General features: G+C 39.8%; 2 protein-coding genes across 2 annotated transcripts in view; one reads left to right on the top strand and one right to left on the bottom strand.

The window, feature by feature from the left end:
- Positions 1–11,541, top strand: part of LOC102213074 (tyrosine-protein kinase JAK2-like) — a 38,806-nt gene extending 27,265 nt beyond the window's left edge. Inside the window, exons 7-23 of the mRNA XM_005729340.1 lie at positions 682–848; positions 947–1,058; positions 1,581–1,767; positions 2,718–2,842; positions 4,158–4,292; positions 4,395–4,482; positions 5,165–5,292; positions 5,478–5,616; positions 5,829–5,980; positions 6,276–6,426; positions 6,539–6,672; positions 8,070–8,259; positions 9,251–9,375; positions 9,481–9,653; positions 10,327–10,444; positions 10,699–10,812; positions 11,269–11,541. Coding sequence (XP_005729397.1) covers positions 682–848; positions 947–1,058; positions 1,581–1,767; positions 2,718–2,842; positions 4,158–4,292; positions 4,395–4,482; positions 5,165–5,292; positions 5,478–5,616; positions 5,829–5,980; positions 6,276–6,426; positions 6,539–6,672; positions 8,070–8,259; positions 9,251–9,375; positions 9,481–9,653; positions 10,327–10,444; positions 10,699–10,812; positions 11,269–11,376 — 2,346 coding nt within the window. The 3' untranslated portion in view covers positions 11,377–11,541. The remainder of the gene's footprint in view (positions 1–681; positions 849–946; positions 1,059–1,580; positions 1,768–2,717; positions 2,843–4,157; positions 4,293–4,394; positions 4,483–5,164; positions 5,293–5,477; positions 5,617–5,828; positions 5,981–6,275; positions 6,427–6,538; positions 6,673–8,069; positions 8,260–9,250; positions 9,376–9,480; positions 9,654–10,326; positions 10,445–10,698; positions 10,813–11,268) is intronic.
- Positions 11,542–13,577: 2,036 nt separating this feature from the next.
- Positions 13,578–14,730, bottom strand: rln1 (relaxin 1). The gene is made up of 2 exons (XM_005729269.1): positions 14,374–14,730; positions 13,578–14,164 (listed from the first exon to the last, which is right to left on the bottom strand). The coding sequence occupies exons 1-2, from the start codon at positions 14,567–14,569 to the stop codon at positions 13,806–13,808; spliced, it is 555 nt and encodes a 184-aa protein (XP_005729326.1). The 5' UTR covers positions 14,570–14,730; the 3' UTR covers positions 13,578–13,805.
- Positions 14,731–17,113: the final 2,383 nt, after the last annotated feature.

The raw sequence follows: 17,113 nt of genomic DNA, 5'->3' as shown, positions 1-17,113 counted from the left end.
AGGTATTTTTAGTTCAATTGATACAGGTGTATAAAATCAAGCACCTCACCATGCAGTCTGCCTTTACAAACATTTGTGAAAGAAAGATGGGCTATTCTAAAGAAGACACTGAATTCATAATAGGTATCACCGTTTCAAGGAAGCAGTTCCCGAAATTTCTTTTTTTTCCCTACAGTCAGCTGCAAATAGTATTACTGCAAAGTGGGAACTTTTAGAAACTCATTTACCAAGTGGCAGACTACATAAAGTTACATGGTGAGTCACCGAGTACTCAAAGCTCTGCTGACTCAATATCTTTAGAGTTCCAGACCTCCTGTGACATTAACGGCAGCATAAACACTGCACCAGGAGCTTTGTGGCATGGGTTTTCATGGTGGAGCAGCTCCTGCAGGTGTAATGTACTTATATTTACTTAAATTATTTAGTAAATATAGTGTATGTATTCAGACAGTTGAATGAACGCTTAGTACTGGCAGCAGATAACAGGCACGTGTCACCAGTGGCAGCCATCATGGATCAAGATGGTAGCAGTATCAACTTGGAGACTCTGGGCTGAACTCTCACAACTAAATGATGTTAGGTTGTCCTCATTTGCTCGTGTATAAGATACTTTGTTGCTTCCAGCACGAGAAAATAAGTAAAATCCTGCATCTGTATTTCTGTATGCCTCTGCATTGACTCACAATGAAGGAGCTGGAATTTCGCTCGCTCTCAGTGGCCGTGTCATTCGTGTCACTGATCGATGGATACTACAGGCTGGTGGCCGATGCCCATCATTACCTGTGCAAAGAATTAGCGCCGCCACGGCTTCTGGAGTGCATTCAGAGCTACTGCCACGGCCCTGTGTCGTAAGTATCACACGCATGCATATCATGCATCACGTCCCACATGCACAGTCATGGACAGATGAAATCAGCAAAAAACATTCTGTCCCTTTTGATCGCAGGATGGAATTTACGGTCAGTAAATTGCGGCGCTCCGGTAACCATCAAGGCCTGTACATGCTTCGCTGCAGCCCCAGGGATTATGATAAATACTTCATGTCTTTTGTGGTGGGGGTAAGTAGTGTTAATGTTTGTGGGGAACACTCGATTTCCCACATTACTGCTATGCAATGTAACTCGCTTCTTCAGCCTATGACTGCATACATCCAAGCAGATATAAAATATGAAGTAAGATGTTTAAAGTCACTACGATGAAATTGCACAGCTGTTTCTCAAAGTAAACCATGTCCACTGGTTTTCAAAAACTGGAAACACACCTATCTGCACATGATTTTGATCACATTTTCAGCCACTAGAGGGAGCAATAAGGTTTGGTATCTACTTGCTGCAGGCGGTCTATATCTCCCAGCAGGTCACCATACTGTGACTTACTGGATGTGTGTTCTGTGTTTGACTTTAAGTGTAACTTAGACTGTTTCAAGTTTGTATGACTGAGGGAGGATTAAAACAAGTAAAAATGACCAGTTTTCAGACCGTGTATGGCTGACTGAAACGGCAGTAAGGAAGGGACACAAGGAGCATCCTTTGTAACATTCAGCACAACTCAGCTGTGGAAACTTTTCTTTTGATTTTCAGTATGAAACGATGGTGGACTATAAGCACTGTCAGATCACAAAGACGGAGTCAGGAGAGTACATTCTAAGTGGAGCCAAGAGGAGCTTTGGTTCACTCAGGGAACTTCTGAATTGCTACCAGAAGGAGGCGCTCCGCACTGATGGGTACACATTTCAGCTGATCAGGTGCTGCCCACCCAGCCACAAAGGTCAGTGTTCACATCCAGAACATGTATGTGATGGAAACGAAAATGAAAACGTGAAATACAAGCTATTTTCTCATTTCAGAATTGAAGGCACAGTAAAATGCATTTCCACATGCTTTGAGTTTTTAAAAAAAAAAAAAGCATTTTAACATTTAATGAAGCTATGAAAACAGTGAGCAGCGTGCGTTGTTTAGCTGTGAAGCATTAGATGACAGTGATAAAATCAGCAAATAAAATGTGGTTTTCCAGTATCCTCAAACTTGTAAATCCTGTTTCAGTGGTACTGATGAATCCTATGTTAGCACTCCACAGAATTTCTGGGCGCTTTTATGTCACTGTTATTTTAATTTTGTAACTGTTTATTGTTTACTGTTATTTTGTAACTGTTTATGTGTGAAATCCTTTGTGTCCCTGCTGCAGTCAATTAATCATCTTAAAGCTTCTGCTTTTATTAGATACTTTAAAAACATCTTAAGAAAATGTGTTTATTGGTGCATGTGATTAGACTATGAGCCAAAGAACAGATCATACAAAGGTACTGTGTTGGTGTTACGAAGAAATGGTTACTGATAGTATGGTATCAATAATGATTTAGCTTTGCATGCATATAAGAAAATAAATTAATGACATTTTTATTGGAACAAAAATAAGTTTTTATCGCCTCATAAAAAACAAAACAAAACATATGTGTGTGGAGAAGTTAGAGATGAAAGCTAATGATTCAGTAAACTATTCCAGGTTTTTAGGTACCAAAACTCTGATTTATGGTTTATGGTGAAAAATATAAAAACACACAACATAAAGTTTCATATCCACGATAAGAATTCTGAATGTAATAATCCAGGTTTATAATTGCTGATCAAATTCAATATTTAACAGTGTGAGTCATCAGTGTCATTGTCTAGTTTTGGTCAGGTGTAGTGTGAACCTTGTTAATCTCTACCTTTCTTCAGATAAGTCCAACCTGCTAGTGTGTAGAAGCAATCAAGGGGCCGAGATGCCCATATCTCCCACGCTCCACAAACACAACATCAGCCAGATGGTCTTTCACAAGATTCGAAAGGAGGATCTCATCATCGTAAGTAAACCTTCTCTGGCTCCTAACTTCAGCCTCTCCTTTGACATGAAAACGCCAGGATTGCACATGCTGTTTCTCAAACACACTGGAAATACCAAACAGTGTTGAAAGGCCTCTTTTCTTTCTCCTGAAGAGATATAATTTAGATTTAAGACTTCTGAACAGCTCGTATTTTAAAGGCTGGAGCCTTTGTGAATGTAAACTTGAGTGAGAACACCAGAGGCAAGAGAACTGTTGTGGGATCCGCCAGGATGCTACATACGGTTAACAAAAAGACTCAATCTGCTGTAGCTCGGCTTCAATAGCTGTCTCTGTTTTTATTTTATTTGAGCATTTAAAGTTTTGTTGGACAGAACTGTCATAGGAAAACCTCACGACTACAGGCTGTTTATTTAGCCAAGCTTTAACTGTCAGATAGATGACTCTCTGATATACCAAAGGGTCTATGGATCCAAAACACTCCTCCTGCAGTATTGTGCTTGTGTTTGTGCTGATGTGCTGGGCAGTGCATTTGATTAGCAGCACCTGACTGCTAACCTCTTATTTCCTATGAAACTAAGTTGTGTGCTTAGTTTTTAGGGCTGTATAAACTGAATGTATTTTTCGACTTTCTGATTTGCACTTGATGTTTTTATTAAGTTAGTTAAGAGCTTTGCTAGCAGACCGCTTGAAACCCCAAAAGATTACTCTTTCATTACAGAAGAAAAATATTATGTTCTGACAATTTGCCTGGAAATGATAAGGCCTGATGATATTGCCAATATATCTGATCTTCAGTAAATCGGATCCAGGTGGTTGATAACGTTTAACTGCCTGGGTCACAGCTCAGCCAGATGAACATAATATTTCATTTAGTTCCCAGGATGAATGTGTGGAGGCTTGGAAATGTATTGATATAGTTCGTTACTCTTCACTTCAGAGAATCCAGAAGATCTCAGCTTTAACTACGAATAAAAAAAGGCAGGAGTAAAGATTTGGATAAACATCTGTGGCAACTTTGAGTTTTCATTAAGAAATGCTAAAGGGATTGGCTCTGATGGATGTTAAAAGTCAAAGTTTGTCATCTTTTTTGTTTCATGCGTCTTACTTTGGATGATAAACTATGTATTTGTCTGTAGTTTTGAGAATACTGCTCTAAATAAAAAACCCTGCATTTCGCTGTATAGGCTGTTTTGGTTGCATGACTGTATGACTCCTGCTATTCAAGCTAATATATTTTGAGGAGTTTATGAGGAGAGGACATTGCCTAGGGAACTGTTTAGAGTCAACTAAACAATGTGGTTTTTTTCAATAAACCAATAAAACTGTGTTTCAGAAAGAGAGTCTGGGTCAAGGAACGTTCACCAAGATCTTTTGCGGTGTGAGGAAGGAGCTTGGAGACTATGGGGAGATACATCAGATGGACGTTGTTATTAAGATTCTGGACAAGGCACATCGCAGCTATTCAGAGGTTAGCTTCTTAAGGAAGAATTTAGGTGACTGTTAATCTTATTGATTACTCATGTTCATGGACTCAAATTTAAATTCTCTTCTCTCATTTTTTTCCTTGCAGTCATTTTTTGAAGCTGCAAGCATAATGAGCCAGCTCTCCCACAAACACTTACTTCTCACTTATGGCGTGTGTGTTTGTGCAGATGAAAGTAAGTGTACAACACAAGCACAACCTTTACTGGATGGTTTAAGATATTTAAGATGTAGACAAAATGAGCAGCAACACACTAATTAAACCAGTCATGTGGTAGGTCCACGAGGAATAGGCTCCCAAAATAGAAAAAGAGACCATTCACACATTAAACGAGCACCAAATAATGTCAAACTGTGTTCCTGTGGGCAGCTGAGACGATCAAACAGAGAGGGCAGAAGGTTTCTGACCCTTCGTTCAGACTGGATTAAGCCCTTGGGATCAACAGGTCACTAAAGGGCCACTGTAGTCTTTAAAGCAGCACACACGTGAAGTAGTGTATCTGGGAGCTGTTGTCAAAGTCTTTCTTCTTTTACATGTAATGGATGCAAAAAGTCAAGTGTGTGCATGTGGGCTGAGGGAAGTGTTTAAGTGAAGAAATGTCCGTTCAGTTTTATGAAATATATATAAACACCCCAAAATCACTACAAGAGGTAAGCTCTGAGAATTTTACATGGTAACAGGGGAAGACTTCTGGGTAAGCACATGTGTATTACTACTCAACACAATCTTCAGTGAACCACAAACTGGTTAATTTAGTGCTTCATTTCATAGAGCTTTGTTGAAAAGAGTTTCTTCATGGATAGAAGTAAATAAACAGATGAGTAAGTGAAGCGATCTAATCTCAATCTCCCGGTCAGACATGATGGTGCAGGAGTACGGTAAATTTGGTTCACTGGACACTTACCTGAAGAAGAACAAAGGCTGTGTTAACATCACCTGGAAGCTGGAAGTGGCCAAGCAGCTGTCCTGGGCTATGCACTATCTGGTAAGACTTACCAACTTAATGCTGTGTGACCCATACAGATTTCTTTTTAAATGTAAAGATTATGGACACATTTACACATTTTGAAATGAAGGGAAAAAAGAAACCAACATGGAAATGAACCTTTCATTGGGACTTTCCTAATGCTACGTTGATATTTATGTTGTCCCTATTGTAACTGAACACAGGAGGATAAAAACGTCATTCATGGGAATGTTTGTGCCAAGAATGTCCTTCTGATTCGAGAGGAGGATCGGAAAACAGGCAGTCTTCCATTCATCAAGCTCAGTGACCCCGGTATCAGCATCACCGTGCTGCCCAGAGAAGGTGAGAACGCCGACATCGCGGTCCCGAGGCTTGCACCTCACACCTGTGTGATGTTGGAATGATGTTCACTGCGTGGTTTTTCCTTGGTGTGATTGTCAGAGATACCTACGAGGACATAATTTAGTCACCTTTTGCTTCCCTTTTCTTCATCTTTGGTCTGCATTTCCAACATTTAGTATTTTCCTGCATCTCTTTACATGTCTGACCTGCAGTGCTAGTGGAGCGTATCCCATGGGTGCCTCCTGAGTGCATTGAAAACCCTCAAAACCTGAGTTTAGCTACAGACAAGTGGAGCTTTGGGACCACGCTTTGGGAGATCTGCAGCGGAGGAGACAAACCTCTCAGCACACTGGACAGCTCAAAGGTCCAAAAAAACCAAACATGCATTGATACATTTTGTAAAATATTTAACTTTGGTTTTGAGACATAATTAGATAAACGGGTTCATTAGAGCGGCTTAGATTTGAACTAATTAGCTGTACAGATGTGAGGCTGGTCAGTCTGTTACAAAAAAGATACATTTATATTCCTGAACATGTGAAACTCACTAATTTCTTTTGTGAAAAGACAGGTTTAAAATGTTAAACTTTTAAAAACATGTCTTCTTTTCCAAGACAAGAACAATCAGGTACTTAATTTTGTTCTTTCCTGTTCTGTAGAAAAACTTGTTCTATGAGGACAGACACCAGCTGCCGGCTCCTAAATGGACAGAGCTAGCCAATCTGATAAACAGCTGTATGGACTATGAGCCTTTACACCGGCCCTCCTTCAGAACAATAATCCGAGATCTCAACAGTCTCTTCACACCAGGTAGGAACATGAATGGAGTCATGTGTGTCAGAGAAAGACCACCATGCATCACTCCAGCACGCTCGTTATTTCACCCAGATGTTGTTGAAAGTGACACGGCCGTTTGTTGCAGACTATGAGCTGCTGGTGGAGAGTGACATGGTGCCCAACAGAGCACGAGGCTTCGGCTTCCCGTGGGCCTCTGAGAACCAAGATCCGTCACAGTTCGAGGAGCGGCACCTCATTTTTCTCAAGCAGCTGGGCAAAGTGAGACATGCTCTATGTACACATCACTTATTTTTAGAGTTTGACTACTGTAATTTCCGCACTATAAGGCTCACTTAAAGTCCTTTAATTTTCTTAAAAATTGGCAGTGCGCCTTATGTGTGAATTCTGGTTGTGCTTACTGACCTCGAACCGATTTTATGTGGTACATAGTGCGCAGAAATCTGTCAAAAATCTTTTAGTACAACTTTTTTTTTTTTTTTTTTTTTTTAGTCCTTTATTTATCCAGGTAAAAAAAATCTCATTGAGATTAAAAATCTCAGTTCCAAGAGAGACCTGGCATCATGGCAACAAAAGTCAAAATACACATACCACATAAATATATAACATTTAAAACAAATACAATATCCCATACCAACATCCCAACTTTGTTAAGCCATGAAGGCGCACGGCTTGATGGCTTGCCGGAGCATTACGGCTACTGTAGTCAGGAGTCTCGTAGAGTAATCTGGGTCCAAAACTCCGTCCCTTCAGGTCCCAAAGTCAAACGAATACTGCGGCATCACTGAGAGTTAAACACTGTCTAAATTCTTTCATCTTTAATAAAATGATCACCTGAGGTGTAACGATTACGTTTAACATCAAGGCATCCATGAAAACAGAATTTATTAAATTTAATGGCGTTAGAAGTTAGCAGGATGTTAGCTCACTAGTTTCCACCTAAATATGATATAGCATGTTCTGACTGAGAGATTTCTGAAAGAATTAAAAGGTACAGCTCTGCTATCACTTCCAACATAAATGAAGACAGGAAACTAAACAGTAGTAACTTTTGTAGGGTTACTGAAATTGGACTAGCTGGTATATAATGATGTGCTACGTGATCACTAGCGACACAGCTATGTTAGTATAACATAAACACAGTGAAGCTAGAGGGTGAATGCTAACTTTTTTCCACTCGATAAAAGCTAACTTGAGGATTCCTGATGGTTAGAGACAAATGCAATCGCATGGCAGGATGCTATAAACGGACCAAACTTCAGTCAGGAGAACAACAGAGATTATCCATCCGCAATACGAGGTTAGTCATTAATATACTGCAACAACATGGGAATAGAGCAGCTGCGAGAGAATTCAACATTACTGAATCAATGGTATGGAAGTGGAGGAAGCAAGAAGGAGCTGAGTGAAGTTTGACTTACCTGACTGAAAAATACAGTAACTTTTTCATGTCATTAGAAATGTAATGTATATAAACAAAATCATTTCTAAACAGCTTTTATAGTCAATTATTATTTTTCCACCGGCTCATCATTTCCTTGTTTCCATTGGTGAAGATCCAAAAATACTATTATGTGCTAATTATTTATTATAAATGGAAATGATAGCATTTCTCTTTTAAAATGTGTTTTTCTTGTCCGTTTCATCTCACACTTCAGGGGAACTTTGGCAGTGTGGAGATGTGCAGGTACGACCCGCTGCAGGACAGCACAGGGGAGGTCGTGGCTGTGAAGAAACTCCAGCACAGTACAGCTGAGCACCTCAGGGACTTTGAGCGGGAAATTGAGATCCTTAAATCACTTCAGCATGAAAACATTGTCAAATACAAGGGAGTGTGCTACAGTGCAGGTATGAGCACATCGTTTGATCTCTATGGTGCTGTGAAACATTAAGTAACCACTTTCTGATTTCTTAGATTTTATTCGTCACACTTAAATGTTTCAGATCATCCAACAAATGTAAATATTAGACAAAGATAACCGTGCACTCTTGGAGTAATTTTGATAAGTATGGCAGTCCTGGCGAGGTCCACCACTGATCCATTTCAACATCGATAGACGTCAGTGGTTTTGTTTCGTAGCTGTTTTTAAGGGACGTGTTGCTTTTTGAGCTGTTTCAGCCAACCTCAATTCATCTTCTCAGCGTTCCAAAAAATGTGGTTATTTAATTAATTAATAAATATTTCCACACAGGACCTGGTACTGTTGGATAGCTTTTCTTCCATAATCATTGAAATCATTATTTAAAAGCTGCTTTTTGTCTTTACTCAGGTTATTGTTGTGTAATATCAAAAAGTGTTTGATCATGTGGTTTTTTAAGTTTGACAAATATTGTAGGCAAAAACTTAAAGAAATCAGCCGTGTGCTTTTTCACATTACTGTGCGCTTGAACTTGCATTGCTCGTCATCTCCTATGACTTGGATAAACTGGATTACAGTAAAAACATTAAACGCTGTTGGTCCTATTTCAGCTTATAATTAAAGTTAGTAAATGTTGCTGTTTTGGTATAAAATATTGTTTCTTTTGTATATTTATGTTATGTAATTTTCCTTAATAATGTCAAGATGAGAGATTCACTTTTTTCTTTTTTTTCTCTTTTATTTAATGCAAACTTCCGTGAGCTGCTTGTTTCTTGATTTAATATTCCCACCCCGGCACATTTTCTAATGCATTATGCTGTTTTCCACACATTTGCTGCCTGGGGCGTCAGTGACCATGCCCAATGAAACAAATAAATCTGAATTAGCTCAGAAAACCCACTTTAGGCGAGGCCTCCGCTCCACCGCTCACATCGTATTCTCTTTCTCTAGTAGCGAACTCAACTCCCTTTTTTCTGCAGGACGAAGAAACCTACGGTTGATCATGGAATATCTCCCCTATGGCAGTTTGAGAGATTATCTCATCAAACACAAGGACAGATTTGATTCCAAGAAACTGTTGCACTACGCGTCACAGATTTGCAAGGTAACACAGTGCTATACAGAGATTCTTGCACAACGCTTCTTCATAGTTCTTCTCGGAGCTGCTGCAAAATGTATGCATTTGGTGTAACACATGAATTCCTTCCAGGGAATGGACTACCTTGGCACTAAGCGTTACATTCACAGAGATCTGGCCACAAGAAACATTCTGGTGGAGAGCGAGATGAGGGTTAAGATCGGTGACTTTGGTCTGACCAAGGTGCTTCCTCAGGACAAAGACTACTACACTGTCAGAGAGCCTGGGGAAAGCCCCATCTTCTGGTGAGGACCACGCTTAATCCTATCTTAATATCTTTTGCTTTTACTAGCTGTTACTTCCTTTCTTTAAATACTCTAACAGTTGTGAGATTTAAAAATTCGCAATTAAGTAAAATCATGATCCACATGGAGGCAAAGATTAGAACTCGTTTTTATGCATCCACTTTAAATGGTCTTCGGTCAGAACTTCATCTCCATTTGATTGCGTTTAATAGACAGCTGTGTTTTTAAAAAATGTTTTTATGGATGTGACTTTCTGATCTGCCTTAATTGAACATAGTTTTTTTCCCGATAACTACCAGCTGGGGGCGACGCAGAATCAAGTCTGATTGTATAGAACTCTATGAGAAAACAACACTACTGCTCCTCCTGTATGACCTCAGTAAACATTTTGCTCGTGGTTTAATGGTCTTTATTTAAAGTTTAACATCATATTGTGATATTAACTTTGGAAATTAACTGGAGTAAAAGACAAGATCAGAGAATCTCTATGGTTTGGCTACTTTTTGATTGGTTTGAGCTTTTGATTTGAGCCTGCAGTGTCCTCGGTTTCTGTTTCTAGCAACATCAAGTTGAGGCTTTAAATTTGGTATAATGTCCGTCTTTTATATGCAATCTGTGTATGGATTGCGTTATATATATGCTTGAGTCTTGAATGTGCTGTGGTGTCTTGCAGGTACGCTCCTGAGTCGCTGACAGAGAGCAAGTTCTCTGTGGCTTCAGACGTCTGGAGTTTTGGGGTCGTCCTCTATGAACTCTTCACTTACAGCGACAAGAACTGCAGCCCACCAGTGGTACTGTGTTTTTTTTCTAGTTCTGCTAAGTGTTTCCCTCATTTTACTTTTAATTTCTTGGTCACTTGTCTCAATTGCTCAGTTGATTTGGAAAACAACTCACTGTAATTAGGCTGCTGCGTGGCTTAAAGAATCAGTTGATTGAGCACTCCTCTCATGTACTCAAAAACAGGAACCACTTCATTTTTCTTTCATGTTATTTGAAACATACTGCTTCTTCTTAACCAGACCAAATGAATTTTCTTCTGTTTTAGGTCTTTATGAATAAAATGGGCAATGAGAAGCAGGGCCAGATGATTGTCTACCATTTGATTGACCTCCTGAGAAATGGCTATAGGCTGCCTGCTCCTGATAAGTGTCCTACACAGGTCTGTTACTTTCTTCACCATAAGCTGCTCATTGTTTTGATAAAATGTCTTGTGGTTCAAAGCCAACAGAGATATAACTTGCTTATGATGTTTAACAACGTGAGTCTCACATAAGAAATTCATGTGGAGTAAAGAACCTATTAAACATAGTCCTCAGTGGCCTGGAGATCCTGAGAGGATTAAGATCAGCTAAGATGAAAATCATATATCTCAACAACACTGAACTAACCCAGATGACCGTGTAAAATGAAGCTTTGAGTAAGATGCACACACAGTTTAGCTTGTGTTCAACAGCCATTTTATTAGATACACATTGCTGGTAGTGTGTTGGAGCTTTTAGCTTCCATAGCTCACCCCTAAAACTGCTGGGTTCTTACAGAAGGCTTCATTAGTAACACTTAATCTCTTTTGTTTTCTTAGAACTGTGTAAATAATGCTGTCCTGATGCCTCCCCAGATTCACAAGATTATGATGGAGTGCTGGAGCAATGACCCTAAACTGCGGCCTACTTTCAAGACATTAATCCATAGTGTGGAGACTGTACGAGATAGCGAAGACAGATGAGGAGCATCGATCCGTGAACCTTTGACCTGTAGGCGTTGACTCGCGTGAGTCAGTCCTCTCCGACCTGAGCAAAACAACAAGGCATCTGATTTACTGCAGTTTGGAGTTGAAGTGATGGTAAATGGTAAATGGCCTGTATTTGTATAGCGCTTTTACTAGTCCCCCCTAGGGACCCAAAGCACTTTACACACCCAGTCATCCACCCATTCACACACACATTCACACACTGGTGGAGGCAAGCTACAGTTGTAGCCACAGCTGCTCTGGGGCAGACTGACAGAAGCGAGGCTGCCTATAAGTGATGTCAGTCTTCTTCCTATGGTCGCATGAAGTATTCACATGAACTGATGAATGAGTACACTACACTTCCGGTGCTTTCAGGAAGATTTCACCCTGGGACCAATTGTTTTCTTTGATGTGTTTGCACGTGTTGCGTTTTAAACGTCGAGAGAGGCGATAAAAAGTTTCAGTGTGATAGTCAGTATTTTTTCCAAGAATGTGAAAAGAACAAGCACCAACAAGCAGCAGTTACTGTGTACCTTTAAAGATGTAAAATAAGCAGGAAAGTCTTTTTTTGCATAAGCAAAGAGACTATGAGGGAACAAAGGCTCTGCAGTCTTCACATCACTGGGCGTAAATCGCCAGAGCTGAACCCCAGTGCACGTGCTCATGAGCAGCTCTACTTGAATGAGCAGATTTCTTCCTGCCGATGCCCATATCGATTTTTTTTAGGGTTTTTATCCATGTCTGTAAGGACGGGACCCGCCATCGCGATCTTTACGAGATTTCTGCTTCTACAGTGGAAGTGACAGTTTTGAATGTGTCTGTGCTGAGAACCTGTGAGGCGACTGAAGGAATGAGCCGCCTCCTTGTTTATAAGGGGCAGGTTATGCTATTTCATTGAGGTCAGAATTAAAATTTCACAAGGCATTGGGAAAAAACCCGCAAACTATCATAAACTCAGTGTAATTTTTGTTTCAGTGAAAAGCAGCCATTACTTTGTGAAACCTTTATTAATAAACAGTTGTGTTTTAATAATACGGTATGAAGTTTTAAGCTTGTGCAGTTTGTAGATATGTAAAGTGATGTAAAGTTGATTTTTTTTGCACCTGGAGGGAAAGTAATGATGGGAAGTGCCTTTATTTTCTGCAGGAGACTTGTTGCCAGTCGTGCTTTTTATTAGGAAAACTGATTCGATTTTGTGGTCACGTCTTCGTTTTATACTTCGACACCTATTTAAAGATCCAGCTTGTGTGTTACATGATTTCTTTTTAGGTTTAAGACTGTCGGTGAATGTTTGTGGAAGACAGACTCTTTTCTCTTTGTTTTTAATCCCAAATGCTCTCTTTTCAAGTCGTTTTCTGGTGTGAAACTCAAATAAATGTATTATTAGCAATGAGACAGTGTACACTTTAAATGTGTGTGCGTTCTCCTGTGTTTTAACCTCCTATTAGGCACCCTGAATATTTCTTTCATGACACTTGACGATTGTCAGTTTATTCTGTTTTTGTTTTTTTTAAATTGCAAAACATTTGGGAGTTATCTTTTTCCATACCAGTATTATTGTGATGTATGTATATCAAATATGATTCCTCTGTGAAGTGTGTATCATTTTGTATCCAAAGATTTTCATAAAAAGCTCAAAAAATTCAACTGGTGTTTCTTTTTCCTTATTTGTTTTTAATTGTAGTTTGTTTCAGACAGGGTTAAGAAAAAGCTGCCATTTAAACTGTGCTCTGCTGGTTTACATGTGAATATCTGAAGATGTGAAGCTTATATATGTAAGGTGTTTGTGCTTTTTTAGTAGACAAGTCATACAGTAGCCGTAGCTCCATCTAAGAGCGTTTTTTAATGTGAAGTTAATGTGTAAACTCCATGATTGCCAGCAAGAGTTGAGATATTTTTATGTTTATTTTATTGAGGCTGAATGGGTTTAGGTGGGTGCAACAGTGTTAAAAGGACAAAAACCCTGCTCCTGTGGAGTATTATCCTCGGGCTGTTTAGAGAAAATCATCAGGGTGTTTTAATGCTGTGAACAAGGCCAGCAATAAGTTCCCGGCCTCCTAAATGACATTAATGTACAATACTGTCCAGTGTTAGTATGAATGCATTTCATGAATGTGGTCTGAGAGTCGACAGGCCAAAATATAGACAGAAAAAAATCTGATGCTGCTCAATATGTCATATATTACAGTATTTAAAATTTATTGACAAAGATAACAACATATAATACGTACAGATGGATTAAACAAAGGAGAGAGGAGAATGAAGATGACGTGAAGCTGGGGGAATGTTTTTCTTGTACACTACAGCACGAGTGGGAACAGCTTAATCAACACCAGACGTTTTCTGTACACTGTCCATTACTGCTCATCATAATGGCTCCATGATCGAGCTCGTGCCATCACCCACCCACCCTGCTTCCTGCCTCAGCACAAGCGTCCAATATCATTCTTGGTGCAGCCCTGGTTACAGCACATCCCTGCCACACCAAGTGAAAAGTTCCTCTTCTTCTTGCTTGGTAGGATCCAGTCAGCTGAACCCGGGGTCCCGTCTTGCTCACCTGCAGCTGTGGACAGATGGGAGTCCCCCAGAGGGGCGGGAAGACTCAGCGGTGGCTGCTGCTGTCTGTCACCTGTGGACCCATAAAGAGCCAAGAGGTCTGCCAGGGAGTAAGAGGAGGCAGTGCGGAGAGGAGAGGGGTTTTCTGCGAGGTCTGCATCACGTTGCCAGGTGTGCTGGCTCTCCTCCACTTTAACATCAGGGAGGGAACTCCACGGGAACAGATCTAGAGATGCCATAGGTCATAGGTCAAAATTTAACAGGAAGTCTTTCACAGTCCTCCACCTGTGGAGCATCTTTGGTCTTAATGATAAATAAATACCTCACACTCTTCACAGATCTCCACCATTCACTGTCGTTTTAAACACGTCTGCATACATTTAATTAGTGCACACAAATGAAACAATTAGTGAAAGTGTAGCAGCATTAACTCACCCAAGTCTCCCTCCGTGGACCGTCTCCACCGGGAGCCACCACAGGTGAAGATGACCGCTCTGATGAACTCTCTCCCACACAGTTTCACCCCATAGTCCCTCGGTACGATCAGTCTGTTCATCACATCAGCATTCTCACAGCTGCACATGCTGCCGACACACACCACAGCCACGGCGAGAGTCAGTCTCCAGAGCATTGCTCACCTGTCCTGAAATTAAACTGCCTGGTTTGAGGTGCACAGGTGGGAGTCAGCTGGGCTCCGGTCTGATGTGTGCTGCAGATCCCGCTCGCTTCCTTGTTTCTCTGTCAGGAATATGCTCTTGCAGACTCTCAAACTGGGAAAGCTGCTTCTATCAGTCTGCTTTGTGTTCTTTTCTTCTTCGCTCTTTGGGAGTGGACCTTATATAGCCCTAGACACTAGTTCACCCAACAACCTGCCTCCCTTCCTCTCACACGCGTCATCATCTTTCGGATTGATGACGATGACGTACGTGGAGTTATTTCTCTTGTGCAGTAATATCAAGTTTGAGTATGCACTCATTACTCACACATTATTACAGAAGACAAATGTTTAACATAGGCAGCAATTATTATCGGAAAACTTTATAAAAGCACTGAAAACATTTGGTGTCTTGTAAGATTGTAAGTGCTTTAGGCAGATACTAACATAATTAAAAAACAAAACAAAACGAGGTAGGTTATTGACTTTGCAGCATTGCATTCAGGGGGTACCTTTGCTGCAAGAGAGAAACTGAGATACTGAAGTCCTTTAAATATCTTTTACCGAATTCACGGCTATTTTGTTTGTTTTACTTTATTTGTATACAATACAGAAAACAGGACAAGTTAAAATAAACAAGATAAAAATGACAGATATTGAATTTAAAGCTTAGATTTTTTTTAAACTTCCACTCTGTGCTACTGTTTCTTTTTCTGCCTTCCCTAAAAATATCATAAAAAACACATTTAATGGGTTGTAATTACCATCTTCATTTATTGATTTTTATTTTTTCTTTCTTTTTCATACTTAATGTTAATTAACGGGTTAGATCTCTAAATCATCACAAATAGTGGTGTCGAGGCGATGTTTGATTTTACTTGGGCTCATCTTTAATTTAAATCTGATTATATTTGGTTTTTCTGGTTATGGATGCATTTACGCTGTCATTCAGTACTAGCAGCTAGAGATTTCATTTACCATTTCTATTATGGAAATGTGATTTAACCTGGATGCAAACACTGATGTGAATAAAACATATGAGAAAAGCTTATTTATTACAGCTAAGAGTAAATCTTTGGGTAACTCATTCAGCCTTCTTGTAGATCAATAGTAAGCTATTTTTAGTGCACAGAAATGTCCTAAATGTTCTTAATTTCCTCAGTTTGCAGATTTTAAGCATGCATGGAAATTAAAACTGATGTAAAAAAAAAAAAGAAGAAAAAAAGAGGCAAGAATGAAAAGAAGGAAGCAGGTGGAGGACAAGCACTACTGGAAGAGACAATCTGAGATGAGAGTTTTTTTTGTAGCCTTATTTGTCATTCTTTAGACAAATGTTCCCTAGGTGCTGTCAACCTGGAATCCAAGCAGGAAGCTCATTGGAAAAATAGTTTTTTCTTTTAATGGCCCTAAAGAAAAACAGTGATAACGAGAAGACAATAATTAACTGTCAGCAAGCGATAAAAAGATAAATAAGAGCACAAGACTGCGAATTATTCAAAGTTGAATGAAATGGAAAAACAACAACATAAATACTGCAAAACATAAAATGCTAAAAGCTTAAAAGCCATTTAAATGCCACCTGTAGATGACTTGTGCCATTCTTTTAGCAAGACTGTAACCTAAACTTTATGCGTCTGCTTTGTCTAACACTTAAAAAATGTCATATACTGACCTGCTCTGGTAAAGGTCAGTATATGACATCAACGGGTGATTAATTCAATAAAAATGTTGTGAAGATTCGGCTCAGTAAGTTTCACACTTTGCAGGTGTGTGTGTGTCTGTGTGTGTCTGTGTGTGTCAGATCATCTGACATCTGCGAGGTGTTACAATCTCACCCTGCAGTGATGCCCACTGTGACCGCTGTGAACTAGGAGCGATAATATTTTAAAACTTCACTGCCACACACAAACGTAGAAGAAAAAACGCAGATAACGTCATCAGGCATAGCAGGCCTTTAAAGCTAAATAAAGTATGGACACTGCCTTTACAGTAGCTTCATTGTACTTTATAACAAATTTTTTTATTCTTATAAAACATTTAAATGCCGATATCGGCACTGGCCTAAAAAATGAAGGTTAGTCTTTGTTTTCACCATAAGCTGGAGATATGAAAGGTGTGAGACAGACAGAGGGTGAAAGGGAAAAAGAGACGGCCAGTCCAGTGTCACAAACCCTGCGTCCGCGCTGATGAACCTCAGCCACACGACTCTTTTGTCTGCCGTTCCTCATGTGACACGGTCTCACATCTGCACGCACACAAACACGTGCGCAGCATAACAATCGCTGCAGAGCACGACTGAGTGACATTCTCGTCTAAAAAGGCCTTTATTCTCAAAAAGTGCGGGTGTCAAAGATGAACAGGAAAGCGGCGTGACCTCAGTGATGATGAATAGGTTAAGAAAAAAAAAGCATAGTTTGACAGATTTGATATGTCACAGAAAAAACTAGTTTGAATTTCATTTTCGGCTCATTTTTGCCAAATAATTGTGTGTATCTGTCCTGATATTTGTGGAGATGTGTC

The sequence above is a fragment of the Pundamilia nyererei genome, unplaced genomic scaffold (genome assembly GCF_000239375.1).
Source record: "Pundamilia nyererei isolate P.nyererei 1_Seehausen unplaced genomic scaffold, PunNye1.0 scaffold00032, whole genome shotgun sequence".
NCBI classification, from domain to species: Eukaryota; Metazoa; Chordata; class Actinopteri; order Cichliformes; family Cichlidae; genus Pundamilia; species Pundamilia nyererei.
The sequence above is the reverse complement of the archived record's forward strand: the minus strand, read 5'-3'. Positions and strand labels throughout refer to the sequence as shown.

What these genes read in the sequence shown, in the direction of transcription:
- rln1 (XM_005729269.1), bottom strand. Translation starts at nt 14,569, where the DNA reads ATGCTCTGGAGACTGACTCTCGCCGTGGCTGTGGTGTGTGTCGGCAGC. An exon ending in GTCCACGGAGGGAGACTTGG is followed by an intron (nt 14,165 to 14,373) that starts GTGAGTTAATGC and finishes TGGCATCTCTAG; the next exon opens with ATCTGTTCCCGTGGAGTTCC.